The sequence below is a fragment of the Panulirus ornatus genome, chromosome 42 (genome assembly GCF_036320965.1).
Source record: "Panulirus ornatus isolate Po-2019 chromosome 42, ASM3632096v1, whole genome shotgun sequence".
Classification (NCBI taxonomy): domain Eukaryota; kingdom Metazoa; phylum Arthropoda; class Malacostraca; order Decapoda; family Palinuridae; genus Panulirus; species Panulirus ornatus.
This window is the reverse complement of record NC_092265.1, coordinates 12,135,634-12,160,469: the sequence shown is the minus strand read 5'-3', so window position 1 is coordinate 12,160,469 and position 24,836 is coordinate 12,135,634. Positions and strand designations below refer to the sequence as shown.

General features: G+C 46.3%; 1 protein-coding gene across 3 annotated transcripts in view; it reads right to left on the bottom strand.

The window, feature by feature from the left end:
- Positions 1–1,216: 1,216 nt before the first annotated feature.
- Positions 1,217–24,836, bottom strand: part of Cow (Proteoglycan Cow) — a 308,738-nt gene continuing 285,118 nt past the window's right edge. The window contains exons 4-11 of one of the 3 annotated variants that reach the window (XM_071686536.1): positions 23,499–23,647; positions 15,136–15,554; positions 13,622–13,697; positions 13,067–13,168; positions 12,133–12,289; positions 9,617–9,711; positions 9,292–9,429; positions 1,217–7,474 (exon numbers count right to left, since the gene is read on the bottom strand). In XM_071686536.1, coding sequence (XP_071542637.1) covers positions 7,362–7,474; positions 9,292–9,429; positions 9,617–9,711; positions 12,133–12,289; positions 13,067–13,168; positions 13,622–13,697; positions 15,136–15,554; positions 23,499–23,647 — 1,249 coding nt within the window. In that variant the 3' untranslated portion in view covers positions 1,217–7,361. The remainder of the gene's footprint in view (positions 7,475–9,291; positions 9,430–9,616; positions 9,712–12,132; positions 12,290–13,066; positions 13,169–13,621; positions 13,698–15,135; positions 15,555–23,498; positions 23,648–24,836) is intronic. The other 2 variants (XM_071686537.1, XM_071686538.1) reach the window with 2 other exon arrangements.

The following is a 24,836-nucleotide window of genomic DNA, read 5'->3' as shown; positions in this document are numbered from 1 at the left end:
CAATGAAAATTGGTGAAGGATAAAGGAACTCTTCTATGAATGAAATACATTTCCTTCCCCTGTCATACACCGCCACCCCTCCTCTTGTAGTGAGTGGAACAAGTGTACGCCTTGTGGTTGCATGGCAGAGACAAATGTGGTGTTCATCCCTGCTCGTGTTGTCTCCTGGAACTGTCTGTGAGCTTCAAGCGTCACTGACCGGGCTTTTCCTGCTGGTTGGTGTGTGTTAAGGTATATTGCTTGTCTGTTGAAGGTGAAGCAGTTTTCTGTAATTTGCCATTATTTACGTAAATGATAGTTAAGCAGGGTGGTTTGTTATGGTTGGACTGTAATATATATATATATATATATATATATATATATATATATATATATATATATATATATATATATATATATATATATATATATACAGGACGAAGTGTATAAGTACGGTAAAAGTGATTCTATTGTGGAGAGACCATGCGTTATCTCATTGATGTGAAAGAGTACATGAATTATGGAATTTATAATGGTATGAAACAATATTAATGTATCGGCTGGATAAGATGTCCGCTTCTGTGCCCCATCACCACTAGCTAGACCACGCAGTACTCGGTAAGCTGCTGCGTCACATTGTGTGGCCATCAGCAGCTCAAGGGCGGGCCGTCTTGGTAACTGTTTCTTTCCCTAAACCTCGAAGCTTTAGAACTCTCCACCCCTCTCACGTCTTTCACAGTAACGATAACCTGGATATATGTTAACAGTCAGGCTTTTCACTGCCTCTGAAATTCATAAATGCTTTCCCTTGTCTCTGTTGTTTTCCCTTTCAGTAACCTCTTTTATATTCCAATTAAGGCCTGGCCTGGATGTGGACTTCTGTCCGTGACTGGAGCCTCCAACGTAAAATGTATAAACAAAAGTACCGTGGGAGTTGTTAGTTGTGTAAACAAGCTGTGATGTTGTGTCGTTTATAGTTCCCGGGTGTTCTCCATACTCTTTCTTCTTCAGAAGTTACGTGAGTCAGTCTTGTATCCCATCATCATTACCAGAGTGAGGCAGTGTACATATTTCATGATTGGAGAAGGAACGTCCTTTTTTAGCTCTTCTAACCCCCTTTTATATATATATATATATATATATATATATATATATATATATATATATATATATATATATATATTAGCACCGTAGTGAATACAGAAGTGTTGAGGCAGGAGGTGAAATCAAACACCACTCATGGTTTGTGTGTTATTTTTTACAAGCTGGCATCTTTAAAAGTCTCAGCCGAAGAATTTGGACGCAGTAATAATAATAATAATTCAAAATCAAAAAATATGACCCGGCAGTGCTGTAGCCTCCCTCAGCACAGGGAATATTCATTATGCACCAGTTTAGTTTAAGAGTCGGTTTGTATGCTACTTGAAGCAGACGACACGAATGTGTGTTCGAAATTTAACTTCACAAATCATCGTTTTCTTGAAGGTTTTAGGGAATTCATGTTGAGATTGAAGGACTGTGTAACGACTTTGCTATATATATATAGATATACATATTCCCTGTGAGAGGCTGGCCTGACATTACCATACATGGGAGAGTAGTAGGGTTGTAAGGCCCTCGGAAGAGCTTTAGAACTCCTTAGAAAAAGAGGGTATGAGAACAGGTTTATATATATATATTATAGGTACAAGGATGGATTTAGGTGTGGGATGGAGGGAGTTATCTGGGATGAAGTAAACAAATAATTCGTGTCTTGTTTTTTTTGGGGGAGGGTGGGTGGGTGGGTGGGCAGAGAAAGCATCATGGACTATGTAATCTTGAAAGGTTTTATTACAGAGTAATTTAGTTTGTTAGCTCTAAACATATCAACAGCTTTATTTTGAAATACTGCAAACACTATAGTTTATTTTGTTATGTGTACATACCCAAACATGTAGCACTAAGTTACTTAGATTACTGCTAGGGTTCATTCTTGCCACTTGGATTTTAGTCTCTTTGGCTGTAACAAATGGTACGAAATTTATATACTTGTGTCCACGTCTAGAAAATCAGGAATCTTGTCATGAAAGGGGAGAGACAACATAAAGGCGAGACTGAGTGAAGTAAGTGGTGAAGGAAGTGGATCATATCATGGAGTGTTAACACAGAGACCAGTCGCTGCAGTGTTAGGGGAAGAGTGTGGTGTTTTTTAGGTGGTGCTTGTCTTCTGGGTGGAGTTGTGTTGTAGAAAAAGAATATATATATATATATATATATATATATATATATATATATATATATATATATATATATATATATATATATGGACAGAGAGATGATGTTGTGGAGTGAAGAGAAAGTGTTGTAATTCATTACCCCGGGAATGAGACTTGCAGTTGTAGAATTCACAAACGGTGAGTTGTAAGGTCATCACTCAAGAAACCTACTGCGATGAGTATTTAGTGTTACACTTAACATAATGACATCTCGAGTGCTAATTGACATCAATTTGTGAATTCTTCAATAAACAGGGAAACTGGCTGTTAACAGAACACGGGACGACACCTCCCCCAAGCATGGTGGAGGGAGTCGCCTGACCAGCCAAAACGTTTATGTGACAATCGATCCATCCATCTGATTGGTGAAAAATCACGTCATGTGGTTACACAGTTCACGTCAGCGTCCTGAAGTGTCATATAAAGGTCTGGCGGAATCATTATCAAACCTGGAAATTCAGGAAGACTTTGTGAATGACTGTTAACTTTAATACAATAAAGAATAACATTGTACAAATGAGGAGAGGGGGAAAAAAAAAAATATAAATATCCTTCTCTATAAAAGGTACATCAATGTATGAGATAAAGTACAGGAGCCAGTTTCCCCCCACAATATAATGCAACAGGAATGTAAATATTCAGTGGAACCACTTCTCTGCTATTCTCTATTATTTTTCTTTAACAAGACATTTATAACATATATATGCTCTAGACAGTCTCTTGTCAAGATTCAATATCAAGCAACTATATGAATGGAACTCAAAAGGAGAGGAGCCTTGGAAGTGTTTATCCATTTTTTTTTTCTTTTTTGGTTTTGTTTTTGGTCTGTGTAGAGCTGTACAGAATCTTGGCAATTGAGGTACAAAAAGAAAAAAAAATCATCATCATGGAACTCTATGAAAGAAGCAGCTGAGTGGTAGTCTGGGATTCTCTGGTCCCAATGAATACTCACTCTCCTTGACGCTACAGCTCTCACGGCTGCAAGTAAAAAGGACACACAGCATTATACAAAACTCCAGATCAATGCTTACGGTGTGTGACGCCATGAAACCTTGCATGAAGTCATTGACTTAATACGACTAAAGAATATGCCTGATTTTTTCTCAAATCTTCACACTTATCATTATTCACTTATTGTATACTTGGAATTTATGTATAATTTCCAATCTATATAACCAGGTGCAAACTGCAGGAATCTCACATGGATGTGGACGATAAATAAACTTTGCTTCTATGATAAACGTAACGGAGGTATCGAAAGCAATATACAGTACATATATCATCCTCGCAGATGTAAATGCATTAACTTTGGTTGACAGAGTAACTCCTCTTGACCATGGTAAGCAAAGAGTCCTTATAGCAGACGACAGCAGATCTACACGACAGCCTTGGTCAGGAACACACACACACACGCGCGCGCGCGCGCTTTTATGCTATAGTGACTGGCCTTTGAAGAAAATAGGTGGCGGCAGAAGCGCCCAGAAGCAGCAGGAGGTGAACTAGTGTATAGTGAAGCCCATACGGGGGGATGTGTTTGCCGACGGTGAGTGAGTCTGGCGTCTTTCACGACCGTACCGTACCAGCAGTGTCAGCCCAGCGGCCGTGGCTGACGCCCGCCCCAGGAAGCGCCTTGACTGACACCTGTGTGTCAGCGGTGTTAGCCAGTGGTTGTGTGTGGCGGCCGCGGCTGACACCTACACCTAGCGTCCATGATCGGGGAGGAGAAAGGGAGAGAGAGAGAGAGATAAGGGGAAGAGTACACCTGCCTCTTGGGCAAAACACCTTGCAGGAGGCATGACGGAAGGGCCTTGTGGCACCCAGACTCCAGCTCTGGCACCACAAGGCCAGGTACTCCTCTGGTACACAGGGTACTCGGACATCCTACGAGTGTAATCTCTTGGGGGCGGAGCGGGTCTTGACTGGTCATGCACCGAGCCAGACTTAGACCTCCTATGATAGATATAGCATTTATTATTTAATCACCTATGTACAAAGGTTGGAGACATTAATCACATACAATGCCTCCCACGCATTTTTTTTTTTTTCAAGTTGAGGAATGTTTCTTAGGCGTCACTTCTGCCAAAAGTACAACTGTGTTCAAACGAGTGATAGTTGGCTAATCTAACATTTTCTTTGCAAGTGAGACTTCACTGTACCGCTGGACAATAGTTTTATCTTCGTATCCATACATACCGATATATATATATATATATATATATATATATATATATATATATACTTAGTCAATAACCTCAAAATCTTACGGAAAAATAAATTGGTGTACAGAAAACGCACACGAGCGTATTGGTTACCCAGGGCGGCGCGCGCGGTGGTGGCAGCGTGTGGTGGTAGGCCTTGAATTTTGGGGCTGGGGCGCCGCGCCTCAGGGCCGGCCTGACTTGACTGGTTCCCGAGTGTGAACTGATAATATTGTGCCTAGTGACGGGCGTTGTCTGTAATTGGTATAAGGGGACGATATATATATATATATATATATATATATATATATATATATATATATATATATATATATATATATATATATATATTGGGGATGTTTTTTCATTGTCCAATAAGTTTACTAAACATTAGTGCGTCAGGGACTTGTCGTCTTTGTTTTCTAGCTTTTGACTGAAAGATGAAAGAAAAACATATGTTTACAAATTGATCATACGATTGACTTTTATAGAACCAGAGGCGCGATATGTCTTTCGTTCTCTTGGGAGGTCATGACCATTTTGTATATCACCGACCCTGGCTAACGCTGTGTTCTGCTGTCTTCACGCTAACAGTTTTCCTTCATTTTTGGCAACCTTTCTCTCTTTTTTTACTCTCTCTTTTGGTTAGTGTTTTGTAAATCAAGACAATCTATAATTTACAATTTGTGTAACGCCTCCTGACGTGCCAATTTGAAACACTGACCTTCCAGAACGCCATTGCAAGCCACATTGGGTTGCATTAGGGCGTGTGGTGTTAAATGTTGCTGAAATTCGCTCCTTCCAGACACTCACTTTGCACGGACGATGCACGTGTGCAAGGTGTTCCTCTGAACAGGTCAATAAACACAGGACTGGAAAGCTGTATCTGTCAACAAAATTGCAGCGCAGCTCTTATCTGCTCGAAGCGAGACAACGACATTTCTCAACCTCTTTCTCTCTAGATTGATTTCAGGTAAAACGGAACAGATTACTGCTCTTCCTCCGGGACTGAAGTTCGTACGAATAAGTCACGCCATGAATGGAAGGATGATATTAATAACTCCATCTTTGTAAACGTGAATTTTGCTTCGAAACTCGTGCACCTGATTTCATTAGATTGCGGTGGGGTTCATTTCTTTTCCACAAGACCTCGAACCTCCAGAGTTAAATTCATGTTATTAATTCAGAGGCTGTTAGTGCCATCTACATGTATTAATTGCATTGAATTTTGCAGTCTGACGCCAGTACATATCGCGTATCAGTCTGGGGGAACATGGGAAAACGTATCGTACACGAAATGACGCCAGTTCATATCGCGTATCAGTCTGGGCCCGTAGTAAAACTTATCGCACTGGAAATGATCACCTACAATGCTTACTATAGTTTGATTGGCTTTGGAGCCACTGTCAGACTGCAAGTGTAGTTGTGGCGATAGTTGTACAATGGGCGATTGTGGGTTGTTAGAAATTATATTCTCTCATACATAGCTGGTGACGGTTTGGCTCATGGGTTGTTGGTTAATTAGTTATTTGGGCTTTAGGTTTATCAACTACCGGGGTCTTTAAGGCCGTCAAGCCTGATGCTATGATCGCCAATGGATGAACACCCACACTAGATGTTCTGGATAGATCTCAGACCGTGCGCATGCGCTCTCACGACGTACACAACTTCCCTTGATCAAAATGGGCGAGCTTTTGTATATACACACACACATGTCTCATGTTACCTTCGATACCGATCTTTTATGATGATAGGACCTTCACGTACAGCTAGGTGGTGGAGGGGATAATGGAAGAAAGAAAAAGGAAAGGTAAGAAGAAATGCCAATTTATTTTGAGACCAACACGAAGGGTTTGAGTAGAGACGGGGCGTTATCAGTGAACGGTAACTCAGGGTTTCCATGTTACGGTGACCGCCAGGTTAATGTCACACTATTGTGCATCCTGTGCAAGGTACATGTGAGGCGTCAACACAGTATCTTGTCAGCAGGGGATATAGATTATGCTCTAGGAAATGATATACTTTTTTCTTCTCATGTGTGTGCGTGTGTGTGTGAGGCATTATCTTGTAGAGGTGCTTCGCCTGTTGTTGGCTTTGCCCTGTGACCACGTCATCATTGGCTACACTTAGGGAATATAATCAAATCTCTACAGCTTCACTATATAACCTATTTATATACATACATAGCATTTACAGTAGTTATTTCTAATATTATAACGCTTTAGGTATAGGATATGATAGTTTCACCTCGTTATCTTCAATGCCAAATTTCGAGACCGATTAGAATGAAGTGATTTTGTTTGGGATCAAATAGGTTGATGAAACGAAAATTTCCGCAAGTTATTAAGCTATTGACCCGTGATTATATATACACACACATACTTACTCATACGCTAGCTTTAAAACTCGTGTACTTTTACATAATGAGATCAAGACATGTTAATTAATTACCCAGCTACTCCAAGCCTAAGAAGAATGCATCAGAATGATAATCAAACATGGTTTCATAATTTCCTGATACGATCAAAATGTATTTTGAGTATTTGTGAGGCGAGGGACGGGCAACGTCCCAGGAGACTGGGACAGGCCGACCCTGCCGCGGGCCGCGCGGGCGGGCTAGGCTCCTACACACTCAGCCGTCCGCCCTCCACAGGTGGTGGTTGGTTGGTGGTTCCGGCGTGCGACGCGAGTGTTAAGTGCCCGTATCAGGCCACGAGTCCCTCTGGTGACCCTCATCTCTGTGTCCTCGTCATCATTGAACTAAGCACAGTAACTATAAAATGCAAGAGTCTTTTAAGACTGGCAATGTTTGTCCTTGACAAGTTCCACGTTGGCAGTTAGCATGGTGGCGGCGGGAACTGCCCCGAGGTGTTGGATGGGATGGCAGGAGGCGGTGTGAGGCTGCTAAGGGGGGCCGCCTAAGGGGGTTTTAGATGTCGAGGGGCATGTCGGCGCTGCCCTCAGCCATGTCCATCTCGTCGTCACCTTCTTCTGCGTCGTCGTCCACGCGGTTGCTCACTTCCTCGCTGCTCACTATCGCATCTGGAAGAAAATATGTGGTAAATACAGGGTCCAATCCTGTATTATTACATAGAAATACAATTTTTTTTTTTTTAGTTTAATTCAGCAAATTATTTTCTCGTTTATAGGATCAGATTTACAGTTTATAGACGACAGGCGATTTCTGAAGGATTGGAAACTACCAAAGTGTATCTTGAAGTGATGATGATGCTGGTGACGTGATGGGATGATGTGTTGACCTACGATGGAGCTCTAGGTATTGAGATGAGCTAATGATAAAGTAAGAAAAAAAAGAGGAGTGTAAAGTGGTGTACATCTAATCGCAGATGGGAAAGAATTTTTTTTTTTTTTTTTTTTCTACGCGCGGGTCTATATTAGCATGTGTAGGTATAAGACAGGGGTCAGGTGAGATGAATTCACAGTAATTAAATGTCTTGACACTTAAGGGGAACGTAGTTGGTCTCTCTCTCTCTCTCTCTCTCTCTCTCTCTCTCTCTCTCTCTCTCTCTCTCTCTCTCTCTCTCTCTCTCTCTCTCTCTCTCTCTCTCTCTCTCTCTCTCACCGTCTTCATTGTCTGCAGGGATTTCAAGTCCCCATAAACACACACCACGCATTTCAGACTGACCTCTCCTTCATTTGTCTTAACATTTACCTCACGCACTGTGGTAGTCCAAATGAACAAAGGAATAGAGGGGAATAAAAAAAGAGTAAGACCATAAGCTTCCAGAGTGAACACAGATATATAGGGGAATAAAAATAAAATGGTAAGACCATAAGCTTCCTAACTGACCATAAGCTTCCTAACTGACCATAAGCTTCCTAACTGACCATAAGCTTCCATACTGACCATAAGCTTCCATACTGACCATAAGCTTCCTAACTGACCATAAGCTTCCATACTGACCATAAGCTTCCTAACTGACCATAAGCTTCCTAACTGACCATAAGCTTCCATACTGACCATAAGCTTCCTAACTGACCATAAGCTTCCATACTGACCATAAGCTTCCTAACTGACCATAAGCTTCCATACTGACCATAAGCTTCCATACTGACCATAAGCTTCCTAACTGACCATAAGCTTCCATACTGACCATAAGCTTCCTAACTGACCATAAGCTTCCTAACTGACCATAAGCTTCCATACTGACCATAAGCTTCCTAACTGACCATAAGCTTCCTAACTGACCATAAGCTTCCATACTGACCATAAGCTTCCTAACTGACCATAAGCTTCCTAACTGACCATAAGCTTCCTAACTGACCATAAGCTTCCATACTGACCATAAGCTTCCTAACTGACCATAAGCTTCCATATCTTCACTAACTACAGAGGTTAAGCTGGTGATATGTTGACACTAAACCTCTCGCTTCACTTCCTCTTGACTATCAACTTTAATTAGAGTTTATTAGGTGAAGCAGGAGGAGGACCGAACAGGAGCCGAGGGAGCTGTAGATACACACTAGGAATGATGAAGGTCCCGAACGCTAGGGTCAAGGAACGATGGTCATGGCTGAAGGTAGATAATCATCACTGTTGATCTGCATAATGACATTTATGATAATATAGTTTAGCCCTATCTACAACCCATCGTCTCTTTAACTCCTTAAGCATGACCCTTGGCTATGATGTCGTGGTCTTTGATTGGACTCTTTTAAGTGTCTGGTGAGAGATCAGGCCATCATCATACCCAAAAGTCGTACCGTCGTACTGAAGGATCGCACGGTCGTACTGAAGGATCGCACGGTCGTACTCAGGGGAAGAACTACCCGTTAGATCGTATGAAGGCGGAGTACTTCACCCCCACCTGCACCATTACCTGTGACGGAATACCTACCACAGTTGGGTGTGCCGCGGGTGCGTGTGTTGCGGAGCTCAACGCCGTGCCGGTCAACACACCAGCAGACCCCTGCCCCGGCGTGACACTGGGTCGGCTGGTAGTATCCTTCGCTATCACACTCGGGGATGTACCCTCCTGCAACCACAGAGCCCTGCGTTACTCAAGCCACACCACCACCCCCACAGACGGGGGGGAAACCTTTGCCTCCGACTAGACCGCACACCCCCTGCATGATACGGGTCAGTCGTACATTATTTACACGTAGACAGAGACAAGGGAAGAGTGCAGATGGAGGGGTGTGTGTATGGACTGACTGACTCACCTAGGAGGCCCTTGCTGGCCTTGCGGAGAGCAGCACACGGCCGCTCGGATTTGTCGAAACATTTGCACCACTCCCGGGCCGACAGGAAGATATCCCTGCAGACAGGTAAATGCGGTTAGTAAGAGTCATATATATATATATACATATCTTTCTTTCTTTCAAACTATTCGCCATTTCCCGCATTAGCGAGGTAGCGTTAAGAACAGAGGACTGGGCCTTTGAGGGAATACCCTCACCTGGCCCAATTCTCTGTTCCCTCTTTTGGAAAATTAAAAAAAACGAGAGGGGAGGATTTCCAGCCCCCCGCTCCCTCCCCTTTTAGTCGCCTTCTACGACACGCAGGGAATACGTGGGAAGTATTCTTAATCCCCTATCCCCAGGGATAATATATATATATATATATATATATATATATATATATATATATATATATATATATATATATATATATAATTTTTTTTTCTTCCTGTGAGAGAATTAAACAAGTTAGGATACTTAAGGGGAAAATTGTTTCATATAAGAAAGAAGAACAAATTATGGTACGTGAGGAAGAAATGCATAGGGTATTCCTGTTATCCTTCACCCCTTCCTCTCCCCGATCCCTACGGAGGCACACAGGAAAGTCGCCAGTCTTCTGGCCGCCAGGTGAGATCCCATACACTTGACGCACCATCCCGTACCTCAGTCGCTCTCCGTCTTCTCACTTGAAGACGGTCGAATCCCAGTATCAGTACGTCGCTCTCTCTCTCTCTCTCTCTCTCTCTCTCTCTCTCTCTCTCTCTCTCTCTCTCTCTCTCTCTCTCTCTCTCTCTCTTAATTCTACCCTGAGCAACATCTCGGTGGAGGGAGTGAGGAACCTCGTTACATTCGCCGATGCAGAAACCCAGTTTCTCACTGCGTATCTCTCTAGATTTCATTCAGTTCCCGGTGTTGATAAGTTTCACAGCACTGCACTGCAGGAGTCATAAACATGTCCCTCTGTCTGTCCTGGAAATCCCACGTAATGAACCCTCAAGATCTGTTTTCCACAACTTGGGCGTGTTGTATAGCGTCCCATCTCTCTTGTTCCGTCTGAGCGGCTTTTTTTGACCCCTAGTACGGAGCATGGCTCGCAAACCTGGGATGGCTCTCCTTCCACACCTCTCTGCCTCTCACCCTAGAGAGGAGTGGACGCCCTCTGCCTTAATGAGTCTCCTGTTTTCTCCTCTCTTCAACCACCCCTGTCCGTCTGCAGTGCTGTTGTTGTCCCTATTCTGTTTTTTAAGTATTACTTCGTCCACTGCTCTCAAGGACTGTGTGTGTGTGTGTGTGTGTGTGTATTCCTCCCACCAAAGCTTGGCCCCATCACAGTACCCGTCTCATAGATTCTTTGTGGAGACTCGGTCGCTCGATGATGAGCCGTTGTGATACCTCCTGCTTTCCGTGGAAACAGCGAAGCTGTTGAGTTCTCTTCCTTCTCGCGTCTCTCCCACTTCCTACAACCATTCCACCTTTGAGACTCGACGTCCAGGAACGCCTAAGCAGTTGTAACAGATTTCAGTGTTTTCTTCTTATCTTCTGCTTTGCTTTCCTCTTGGGACCGTCTATATTAGGCCATGTTTCCCACCCTGCCACGTCAGCTTCCATAATAATGAAAACATCGCCATGCAAAAACTCTTCATTATTTCCCTTTTATTTTGCATGACTTTTCTCATTAGACTCGGCCTTTCATGATTTTGTTTGTTGGATATATTTGTACTGAAGAATTTCCCTGTGTATATTTTTGAAAAGTATCAAAAGCATTTAACTGACATGTTTACCAGGTGAATATATAGCTCGCCCTTCCCTCCTTTTAGGCTACATTTTATTCCCCACATGTCGAGGTCACAGTATGGTGGCTCACCCGTCCAGGTCACAGTGTGTTGGCTCACCCGTCCAGGTCACAGTGTGTTGGCTCACCCGTCCAGGTCACAGTGTGGTGTCCCACATGTCGAGGTCACTGTGTGGTGGCCCACCTTTTGAGGTCACAGTGTGGTGACCTATCCGTTGAGGTCACAGTGTGGTGACCCATCCGTTCAGGTCACAGTGTGGGGACCCATCCGTTGAGGTCACAGTGTGGTGACCCATCTGTTGAGGTCACAGTGTGGGGACCCATATGTCGAGGTCACAGTGTGATGGCTCGCATGTCAAGGTCAACTTTCCTGTTGGGGTTACAGTATCGTCCCTCACCGGTCTGGGTCACAGTATGGTCCCTCACCTGTCCAGGTCACAGTACGGTCCCTCACCTGTCGGGGTCACAGTATGGTCACTTACCTGTCCAGGTCACAGTACGGTCCCTCACCTGCCTAGGTCACAGTGTGGTAACTTTCCTATTGGGGTTACAGCATGGTCTCTCATCTGTCCAGATCACAGTGTGGTAACTCACCTGTCCAGGTCACAGTACGGTAACTCACCTGCCCAGGTCACAGTACGGTCCCTCACCTGCCCAGGTCACAGTATGGTCCCTCACCTGTCCAGGTCACAGTGTGGTAACTCACCTGTCCAGGTCACATCGGTCGATGAAGGGCTTGATGCATCGCTCGTGGTCATCATGCTCCAGCTGGTACAGCTCCTTGACACTCAGCCGACCGTCGCTGTCGCCGTCCAGGTGACCCAGCATCCACGACACCTCGGGCTTACACCACGCGGGCGCTGCTGCACACAAACACACACACACCAGTGATACATTAGTCAGGCACTGGGCGAAGGCAGGGATGACGTCTGGGAACACACGCTCTTGATTTACTCACATATGTCTGACCAATAAAAGGTATAAATATGACCTGGTTTTGATAGAAAAGAGGGTGAGGAGTTGGGGGTGCTGTGGACCCTAATATTGGTGATTGGATCGTGCAGGAAATTACTATTGAATGTCGGTGATGTCGAGGGTGCGAACTACTGAGCGTCATTAAGGTTTGCCTCCAGCATCGTAGCCCCCCGGGGCACGTAGGAACTTCCTCGTAAAGAAATGAATGTACAGTGTACCAGAGCAGAGAGTGAAGGGAAGACTGTAGAGAACGAAGGTAGTATTAATGTCTTTGTAAAGTGAGGCACTTGCTTGGCTGCAGCAGCATCTGGTAGAGTGAAGGTTTAACAACAGTTTATGATGTACAAGTGTAGTCCATCCACTCTAGTGACTCTAGGTGTAGAGTTAGTCTAGCCAAGAGCCAGTGGGTGTGACTACAGGTCACAGAGGGAAGGGGTGTGAGGGAAGATTACTGGAGGGTGTTTGTGGGGGCAGGTCACCGAGGGAAGGGGGTGTGATGGTACATGACGGAGGGGGTGTGGGTGTGAGGGAAGGTCACAGAGGGAGGTGGTGTGAGGGAACATGACGGAGGGGGTGTGGGTGTGAGGGCAAGTCACAGAGGGCGGTGGTGTGAGGGAAGACGACGGAGGAGGGGAGTGTGGGTGTGTGAGGGCAGGTCATCTTACCTTTATTAACAGGGTTGGATCGGCTGCGGGAGTCGGCCATGATGACAGAGAACCAGTCCAGCATCCTGTTGCCCATCGCCTCGAGCGCGTCCTGTGTACACTCTGCAAGCACGGGGTCGCTTTCACTCATACACCCAGGGGTTAGGAAGCTCACATGTCGGCTCACAGGTGAGAGCCGTACTTACCATTACAAGCTACTGTAAGCTGGTTCACAGAGGCCAGACCCTACACAGCCTGTGTTTACTTCGTGAGGATAATACCGTCTGGTTTGGTGTCCCTCACCATCTAAGATAGTGACCTCGCAGTACGAGGTAATTTGGTCGGGTTTTCCCTCCCGGTAAAATGTACATATTGACTGCTAATCCTCGACATGTTGCTAAGATTATGTATGTGACATTCCTATAATGAATGTAAATAGATCTACTACATGAACCTCCAAGATCTACAGTATGGTGTAGTTATAGGTACAGTACTTTATACATCATGTAAGTGAGACTTCCAAAGGACCTTGCTGGGTTGGCTCATTGCACCAAGTGTCACCTCAAGTGTGCTCACCATTTGGTCCCCAGACGGTGTTGGTGGCCTTGTGGGTTGCGTCGTTGTTACGCCGGGACCACTGCCGCCGCTGGACCTGTGGGGAGTGAGGTCAGGTCAGGGTCACGAGCTGGGCTCAGATGGCTTTAGGTAAAGAGTTGATATTTTGCTGATGATTTAAGTTTGGTAACAATATCTGAGATCATCCTAAGGGCATTGGCTTTATATATATATATATATATATATATATATATATATATATATATATATATATATATATATATATATATATATATATATATATTTTTTTTTTTTTTTTTTTTTTTTTTTTCATACTATTCGCTATTTCCCGCGATAGCGAGGTAGCGTTAAGAACAGAGGACTGGGCCTCTGAGGGAATATCCTCACCTGGCCCTCTTCTCTGTTCCTTCTTTTGGAAAATTTAAAAAAAAGATGAGAGGGGAGGATTTCCAGCCCCCCGCTCCCTCCCCTTTTAGTCGCCTTCTACGACACGCAGGGAATACGTGGGAAGTATTCTTAATCCCCTATCCCCAGGGATAGTCCGGCGCTAACGTGGATTGTTGATTTGCCACGATAAGTCTTCATCATACATTATATATATATATATATATATATATATATATATATATATATATATATATATACAGACAGTACTTAAACATACATGTTTGTTTCCAGATAAAAATCTAAATTCTTCTGAAACTGGCACCTTAGAAGGTGTTCGTCAGTAGAAATAGATTTGATGTGCTTTTAACTAGTGTCGTATTGTACAGCATAGCGTATGCATTGTACAGTGTATCAGTGTATGTATTGTACGGCATATCAGTGTATGTAATGTACAGCATAGCAGTGTATGTATTGAACAGCATATCAGTGTATGTAATTACGTACAGCATATCAGCGTATGTATTGTGATATTGTCACATTGTACAGCATGTCAATATATGTAACATGTACTCAGCTGGCCACTGGTAGTACTGTTACATTTACGTGAAGTATGAAAGATGTCGCCAGAATTTGACGTAGTTTGGATTACTTTGGATTATCACACCAAATGTTATGTAGCTTCACATTATTTTTTTTATTCTCCATCTGATAATGAAAGATCAAACACCGAATACCCAGACATGAAGGTGACGTCGAGGCGCTGGTGAAGAGGCGGTTTACCAGGGTCGGGTGAGCGGGTCGCCCACCAGGCACCACCACCACCACCTGACGTGGCGCCGCCAAAGTTGATGAGAAGGAACCGAATTTACATTTTGGAGCCTCAAGATAGACGGTTGATGTGGGGGGTCGAGGGGGTCGAGAGAGAGGCGGGGGGAGGGCAAAAGTAAAGTTGAAAGTGGTTAAAGTTGTGTTGCTGGAGTAGACGGGCAGCGGGGGAGGGCTGAGGCAAGGTGAGGTGAGGTGGCTGGGATGGGGGAGGGGAAACGTTGGAGTTGACGTTGATCAACATGGTTGAGGATACGACAAGGAATAGAAGAAGAAGAAGACGAAAAAGAGGAGTTACTCACATTGTACTTGTCCGTCTGTCTGTAGCCGTCCTTGTTGTACTTGCTGCTGTACTTGCTGTAGTTACTGTTGGAGTGGTCGTTGTTCTTGTTCCCCTTGACCTTAGCAAGACGACTGCGGACGCGGTTGGTGAATTTGTCGCCCCCTTCCCTGTTGTGCTTGTCGCGCCTGCCGCCGTTCTCTCTGTTGCGGCCCTGTTGCTGTCCGTCCCGCAGGCGGCCGCGGGTCGTGTTGTCCAGGTCGTCTGCCCTGCCAGCGGAGGAGGAGGAAGCTGTGGAGGAGGAGGAGGAGGAGGGTGACTCGGGCGAAGCTGAGGAGAGGGCCGGAGTGTTGGCCTCACCCTTGGTGGTTCGCAGCTTGTTGATGTACGCGTCCAGCCGCTCACGCTGCCGGTCCTTCTTGGCTGCGTGTGAGTTAGGGTCTGAAACACAGGTGGCGCTGTTAGCCATCGTCGACCAGGTAGCGGTAGGTCGCCAACCGAGAATAGCTGGGTACACTGCAGGTATCGTCAGCAGGTGTACGTACGACAGAAAAAGAAAAAAATACAGGACGATCTACTGATAGCAATGTGCTCGAATGTCCAAAACTTCTGTAGTGATCAATGTAATTTTGATGGCGTAATTCTGATTGCTTCCTCGTCATAGTTGAAAATGGTATATTCATTTTGTGTGACTACAAAGATCTGTACGTCAATGTGAGGGGTGTGTGGTTGGCAGACGGCTGCAGCACAACATAAGCTCCCGCCGGCAGATTAAAACCCGATCCTGTGAAAATGTTGCTCCAGTAATAAAAAAAATTATGTTTATCCTATTTAGTAAAAGTAATTAGCATAATGATTAATGGCATTAGCTCACAACCTTTTAGAAAAATAGGATTTGCCTCCTGATGTGGACTACGTCCAGACACCGACGTATTGTTACTGGTGGCGTAGTGCATTATGGAGTATTAGTGAGGGTCGACTTTCATAGAATGATGATGCGTCTAACGCAGTCACATGTACGCCTACTTCTTCCTTTACGCCTATTATGAGACTTTACGTAAAACTCGTAATTTCCGGTGGAGCGTCATGGTCAGGCTGGACCGTCATGGCTGAGGTGAGCCGAGACCCAGCTGGTCCTTCAGTTATTACCCGCCTCCCCTGAATGTTTAGAAATAATTGCCTCACTCTCCCTCCCTCTCCCTCTGACACTCTCCTTTGATACTGCATACGAGACCCTCCTTCCTCTACACGACCTTCCTTCCTCTACACGACCTTCCTCCCTACATGACCCTCCTCCCTATACAACCTTCCTCCCTACACGACCTTCCACCCTACACGACCTTCCTCTCTACATGACCTTCCTCCCTACATGACCCTCCTCCCTAAACAACCTTCCTCCCTACACGACCTTCCTCCCTACACGACCTTCCTCCCTACACGACCTTCCTCCCTACACGACCTTCCTCCCTACACGACCTTCCACCCTATACGACCTTCCTCCCTTAATTTTGTTATTAAGTACTCCGGACCCTTGTGCACGGCGGTACGACCCTTCACTCGACCTTTCGATCGTCGAGTACTAGAGCCTGGCCCTTGACCACGACGATATGATCATGTATATATATATATTTATAGTCGCCATTTCCCGCGTTAGCGAGATGGCGTTAAAAACAGAGGACTGAGCCTTAGAAGGAAAATCCGCACTTGGCCCCTTTCTCTGTTCCTTCTTTTGAAAAAATGAAAACTGGAGTGGAGGAAATCCAGCCTCCCGCTCCAGCCCCTTTTAGTCACCTTTATAGACACGTAGAGAATACGTGGGATGTAGTCTTTCTCCCCTATCCCCAAGGATTATATATATATATATATATATATATATATATATATATATATATATATAAATATATATATATATATATATATATATATATATATATATATATATATATATATATATATATATTATACTTGATCGCCATCTCCATCGTCAGCGAGGTAGCGTCAGGAAACAGACGAAGAATGGCCCATCCACTCATATACTCACACATACATAAACGCCCATACACGCACAATATATATATATATATATATATATATATATATATATATATATATATATATATATATATATATATATATATATATATATATATATATATATCAACAAATACACATATAACACATATACATATACACAGACATATACATATATACAAGCATGTACATATTCACACTTGCTTGCCTTCATCCATTCCCGGCGGTACCCCTCCCTACAGGAAACAGCAGTGGAACACGTCATGCGGCACAGGATTATTCGCAGCGTCTACACCTGACGCTCGTGATGAAGAGGTAACTTCAGATAATGGGAGACTTACCCACAGTACGAGGCCAGCCCACGACGGATGTGCAAGTTGCTCGTGCCAGAGGGAGAAGCTGGGAATGTGTTGATAAACTTGGGTAATTTTCAAGGTAATGTGTGTAGGTGGGTGGGTGGGTGGCGGCAGGGTGTTCATTAAGGAGAAAATGATGTCATCATTGTGACAGAGTGTGTTGCCCGTGGACGAAAGTTTTCATCGTTAATTAGGGTAATTATTGTTGTGCTGGTGAGTTGTTGTGTTGCAATTATCATTAACGGGAGGGTGGGGTGGGGGTGGGGGGATATGGCCAATTAAATCTGGGCGATAAAAGTAAAGCGAAAATTGCCCGAGTTTTTCTCTAAATGGAAAAGTAATCAGAGGAAGGATCACATCTACCGTAGAGGATCACGTAGAGGATCACGTCTACCGTAGAGGATTACGTCTACCGTAGAGGATCACATCTTCCGTAGAGGATCACATCTACCGTAGAGGATCACATCTACCGTAGAGGATTACGTCTACCGTACAGGATCACATCTACTGTAGAGGATCACATCTACCGTAGAGGATTACGTCTACCGTAGAGGATCACATCTACCGTTGAGGATGACATCTACCGTAGAGGATCGTATCTACTGCAGAAGGTGAACCTTCTGTACCCTAGAAGTCTTCACTCTGGAGAGAGAATGAGTGGGAAAGTTTGCTTGTAAAGAGAAGTGTTATGGAGAGAGAGAGGGGTTGAGCCAGCTGTAAAGGTGGCTATCAAGTTCCTCCTCCCTGGCCCAACTTGTCTCTCTTCCCTCTGCCTCCTACATACGTGGATCGCGGGCATTTCAGTCCTCACACACACACACACACACACACACACACACACACACACACACACACACACACACACACATACTCTCTCTCTCTCTCTCCGTCTTGCACATAAAACTCGACAACATGTAGCCTATGCGACTCTGTTCTTATCTCTCTATTTTTCTGCGGTGAACACTCCGCGCTAGCCCTGCCCAGTGGCAAAATCTCGTCGTAGGTAGAGTGTAAGGGCTGGGGCGCTGCCCTCCCGCGCGGGTGTAGAACCCTCTCCCCGTGCTGAGTTAATTGCAAATATGTAATTACAGTATGGAGGGTAATGTCTTGCTAAGGTCAGGGAAGAACTGGTTCTGCAAGACTTCATGATGTTTAGCATGACGGCGTGGCCCCTCGAGAGCGGCGGTGCGGCCCTTGAGCACGACGGTGCAGCCCTTGAGAGCGGCGGTGCGGCCCTTGAGCACGACGGTACCGCCCTTGAGCACGACGGTGCAGCCCTTGAGAGCGACGGTGCAGCCCTGGAGCACGACGGTGCAGCCCTTGAGAGCGGCGGTGCGGCCCTTGGACACGACGGTGCAGCCCTCGAGCACGACGGCAGCGGCCCCTGGGTATGATGGCTTGGCCTTCGTCCCAGTCCTTAAGGATCAAATCAAGAGGCCAGGCCATCGTCTCGCACGACCGTAACGCCCCTTTGCTGGAGGGTCGTGCCGTCGTGTTGCAAGGGTCTCGGGGATGTGGGCGTGTGTGTGTGGGTGTGTGTGTGTCTCTTCCGTCGTCCAGGTCATAGTGTCAGGTCCAGACGCCCAGGGAAAGAGGAGGAGGAGATGACGCCTCCAGCTGTGCTATACGATAACTGGTGACGTGACGCACTGCCACTCTGTGTGTGTGTGTGTGTGTGTGTGTGTGTGTGTGTGTGTGTGTGTGTGTGTGTGTGTGCGTGTTTGTGTTGCTATGAAAAGTTTGGTGTAGGAGTAAAGTCGTGTGTGAGTGAGTGTGAGTGTGAGAGCTGTTGTAATTACTGGGCTGCACTTGAGTAATGTGTTCCTCCCTGACTAACTTCCTCACCGTCTCCCGCCCTCGTTCCCAACCTTCTCTCTTTACTTTCATTTTTCGTCTCCCCGGGTCATTATTTTCCCCTGGTGTGTTCTCCCCTCGGGGGAAAAAAACTGGGTAATGAACGGAGGGTAAGCAGTGTCTGTACACGTGTCCATTTTATAGTATACTGAGGTTAAGTGGCTGGAATTACTGAGGTTCGTTGATTGTAGTTACTGAGGTTCCGTGGTTGTAACTTCTGAGGTTCCGTGGTTGTATCTACTGGGGTTCCGTGGTTGTGACTACAGGGATTCCGTGGTTGTAACTACTGAGGTTCCGTGGTTGTGACTACAGGGGTTCCGTGGTTGTAACTACTGGGGTTCCGTGGTTGTGACTACAGGGATTCCGTGGTTGTAACTACTGAGGTTCCGTGGTTGTGACTACAGGGGTTCCGTGGTTGTAACTACTGGGGTTCCGTGGTTGTGACTACAGGGGTTCCGTGGTTGTAACTACTGGGGTTCCGTGGTTGTGACTACAGGGGTTCCGTGGTTGTGACTACAGGGGTTCCGTGGTTGTGACTACAGGGGTTCCGTGGTTGTAACTACTGGGGTTCCGTGGTTGTGACTACAGGGGTTCCGTGGTTGTGACTACAGGGGTTCCGTGGTTGTGACTACAGGGGTTCCGTGGTTGTAACTACTGGGGTTCCGTGGTTGTGACTACAGGGGTTCCGTGGTTGTGACTACAGGGGTTCCGTGGTTGTGACTACAGGGGTTCCGTGGTTGTAACTACTGAGGTTCCGTGGTTGTGACTACAGGGGTTCCGTGGTTGTAACTACTGGGGTTCCGTGGTTGTAACTACAGGGATTCCGTGGTTGTAACTACTGAGGTTCCGTGGTTGTGACTACAGGGGTTCCGTGGTTGTAACTACTGGGGTTCCGTGGTTGTGACTACAGGGGTTCCGTGGTTGTAACTACTGGGGTTCCGTGGTTGTGACTACAGGGGTTCCGTGGTTGTGACTACAGGGGTTCCGTGGTTGTGACTACAGGGGTTCCGTGGTTGTAACTACTGAGGTTCGTTGATTGTAGTTACTGAGGTTCCGTGGTTGTAAGTTCTGAGGTTCCGTGGTTGTAACTACTGAGGTTCGTTGATTGTAGTTACTGAGGTTCCGTGGTTGTAAGTTCTGAGGTTCCATGGTTGTAACTACTGGGGTTTCGTGGTTGTAGCTAATGAGGTTCCTTGCTTGTAACTACTGGGGTTCCGTGGTTGTAACTGCTGAGGTTCCGTGGTTGTAACTACGGGGGATCCGTGGTTGTAGCTAATGAGGTTCCGTGGTTGTAACTACTGGGGTTCCGTGGTTGTAGCTAATGAGGTTCCGTGGTTGTAACTACTGGGGTTCCGTGGTTGTAGCTAATGAGGTTCCTTGGTTGTAACTACTGGGGTTCCGTGGTTGTAACTGCGGGGGATCCGTGGTTGTAGCTAATGAGGTTCCGTGGTTTAGCTAATGAGGTTCCGTGGTTGTAACTACTGGGGTTCCGTGGTTGTAGCTAATGAGGTTCCTTGGGTGTAACTAACTGGAAGATAAATACCCCGTTCGTGATGGTGGCAGATCCGTCCTCAGCGCCGGGATGGTCTGTGGGTAATTTCAGCTCAGTTGGCATTACTGGTCCAGGTGTCGGAGGTCGCCGCGTTCCCAGCAGCGTCAGTACCCGTCCCGGACACCACCCACCACCCACCACCACCCCGCCAGTGTTTACCCCGACCTGCAGGCAGTCGTGCCATCACCCCACGACTTGTGGACTCACGCCCCCCATCCCCCACCCCCCTAACTGCACTTTCGTCAAGGTTATCACAGGGTCAGAGGTCACGAAACTTCACGAAACTCCCCCCCCCTAAACACTCGAGACGTCACAGTGTCTAAAGGTACTCGTTTCCTGGCTGGTCCTCGCCTAAGCCCTAGCCACCACAGGGGGTGACATTCCACCCCACCAGCTGACTTTTGTCTTCCCTCGTCAACCTCCTATCCACGCTACCTAGCCGTCTTTCTACTACAGGGCCTTCTGACCTCATCCCATCCATCCTATCTATCCTTCTGACACCGTCTCTATCCACTAGCTATCAACCTCTCTCAAACCTACTCTTTGGCGTCTATCCGACTTCGTCCTTCTTCTCAGGCTGTCTTCCTGAGCGTCTCTTAACCTCTGCCTATCCCTCTGGCCATCTCTGTCTTTCCTATCCGTTCCCGGCTCTCTCTCTCTCTCTCTCTCTCTCTCTCTCTCTCTCTCTCTCTCTCTCTCTCTCTCTCTCTCTCTCTCTCTCAATTTGACCCTGCGTGCGTGCGTGCGTTTGCAGCCTGAGCAGGAGCTGGTCTGGCTGACTGCCCCTGTGACGCGCTGTGCTGGGTCTAGGCCCCATTCCCCCCCAGACCCCTGGAATGTGTTGGGTCTAGGCCCCATTCCCCTAGACCCCTGAAATGTGCTAGGTCTAGGCCCCATCCATCTCCCCTCGACGCCCGGAATAAGCTAGGACTGAGCCCTATCCCCATGTGGCCAGCCAGCTCTCTCTCTCTCTCTCTCTCTCTCTCTCTCTCTCTCTCTCTCTCTCTCTCTCTCTCTCTCTCTCTCTCTCTCTCTCTCTCTCTCCCCCCCCCCCATATCTCTCCCGCCAGCAGCCCCCCCACGCGCACTGCCCTCACCACTTGTGTCAAACTTATAATATTTCATAAAATCGAGTTTCCCCGCGTGCGTGTTCCCCCTTGTTATGAAACATCCCGACTGTAGGAATTAATTTTGGCCTCTATAAATATGTACGTCCCCGAAGATCCACTGTTTACTGTTTGCAAATACGATCAGAAATTTGTTGTTTTCATCTCGTTTGTTCCATCTGTTCTTTCAAATGTTTGGTGTTCTGATGGTTTGAATACTTGGGCTTACTGGTTACATGGGGGAGGGGGTCGGTGGTTGCAATATTTCTGTGAAGAAGATGACAGCGAGGTTGACATACTCACTGATATACTACTGCCAGGAGCTTGGAACACAAGAAAGTATTATAAACACAACATGGGCGTTATAGAGACGACATGGGCAATATATATAAACACATGGGCATTATAGACCCGACATGGACAATATATATACACAACATGGGTATTATAGACAGCTTGGCATTATATACACAACGTGGGCGATATAGAGACAACACAGGCAATATTAACACTTAACATGGACATTATAGACCCAATAGAAACCTTATAGATTCGACATGGGGATTATTGACATCTCAGGCATTACAGACAAAACATGGGCATTATAGACACAACATAGGCATTATAGACTCAACATAGGCATTATAGACACAACGTGGGCATTATAGACACATCATGGGCATTACAGACCTAAGATGGGCATTATAGACAGAACATGAACATTATAGACAACACGAGCATTATTCTCCTAACGCTTCCTTAAGGGCAAAGATCACAACGCCACACACACTTCTCTACCTGTGACCACACTTCCATCCGTGCCCCCAGTAAACTGCCTGTGGCACAGACTGAAGCTCTGCCACACGGAGCGTCAGGAGTTGGCCTTGCACATCCCCCATGGACAGGACAGCGTGAATCCAATCTGGATACTTGGATGAATATCAGGCGGGCCCAGTCACGCTCAGTGTGCTGGTCCTGGTGACGTCCAGTCTCATGTGACGGAAGCGTTACGAGAGGCATGATACTGGTGACATTGGTAACAGTGTGTGTGGAGAAATTGCGTTACGTACCTACCTGAGGGTCTACATGTGCTGGAGGCACGTTCATACTATCGGGGACTGACGGCACTGGTCGTCGCTAGGGTAAGTCGTGGACACGACCATGATGAGGACCCTTCCGTTGAGTCCGGGACGCGTCACTTTCATGTGTATCATCCCTGGGCACATCCCTGATGACTGGGGGAGGTCTCCGAGGGGAAAGACCAGGACGTATCTCTGGGGACTTACTTCTCCTAGTACATACTGGGGACGCCAGGTGACTTGTCTCCACAAGGACAAGCCTGGTGGGACACTAGAGGACTCTTACCTCCACAGGTATTATGATCCTTGCTCACTTGGAGCACCTCCCTCCACGAGGACAGACCCGGGACACCAGGCGACGTGCTCCCACTATAAACCAGCCTGGGCCGCCACCGTGTGGGACTCACCTTTACAAGGACAGAAGCCCTTGCATGTGATGCGGACGTTGGCGTCGTGTATGCAGTTGTGGTAGTGGAGGCGACACAGGGAGGAGTAGGTACGGTTGTCGGAGCCACACAGGAACACCGGCCGCACCACAGGGCACGACGGGCACTGCCTGTAGGAAGAAGAACAACAGTGAGACTACCGCAGTGCATCACCAACATCACTAACATCACCACCAACATCACCACCAACATCACCAACAACACCAACATCTGATCACCACCATCACCAACATCTCATCATCAACAACATCACCAACATCATCACCAACATCACCACCACCAACATCACCACCACCACCATCACCACCAACATCATCACCAACATCAAGTCTGCAGCAGCAGTAGTGAGTCGGTGAAATACATTGTGTGTAAACCAGCGACACTTGGTCTATGAAAGGATATTTTAGGGAGGTAAACCACACGGATCAAAGGAAGTTTACACATGGGAAAGGTATATACCTTTATGGGTAAAGAGCAGCAGTTAACTCTATAAATGTATACTCTAGCGTTCACCGGTAACGGTTTAACTCGTAACATTTCACGATAGAGGAGGTGACCGCCAGAAGAGGGGGGGCGAGCAAACAGGACCAGGAGGAGGTGGTGACTGCCGGTCACAGTCAAGACTGAGGGTCAGATGTGTGAATGTGAATGCACTCGATCGATTCTGTTGTGACAACACATCTGCCGATACACCTTACCGGGGACCGACATCTGTCTTCGCTCACTTGTCTTTTTCCACAAGTGAAGAAAAAAAAGAATGTCTTTCGCTTGAAGTGTTATATTCGAAATAGATAGATAGATAGATAGATAGATAGATAGAGAGAGAGAGAGAGAGAGAGAGAGAGAGAGAGAGAGAGAGAGAGAGAGAGAGAGAGAGAGCATTTGTTAGCAAAGACACGAACTGAAGGAAGGGGAGGTCCACATTTATCTAACCCACTGACGAGGTAACCAGATGCCACGTCGACCGTCCTGGGAATAAACAAATACCATTATAGGATTGCTGGGAACAAAACACACACACACACACACACACACACACACACACACACACACACACACACACACACACACACACACACACAAGCGTTGTAGACACAAAAGTTCGAGGACTCCACCCAGCATCAAGCGTCTCTCTAGAGCTGATAAGCTTGCCGTAGTTGAGAGCCTTATGTAATATACCTTATGGTCGTCTGAGCTGTGGTTGAGAGCCTTATATATGTCCTTACGGTCGTCTGAGCCTAGGGTTGTTGTTCTCAGCAGTGGCCTCCAGGCTGGGCCAGGTTATGGCTGCCAAGCTGT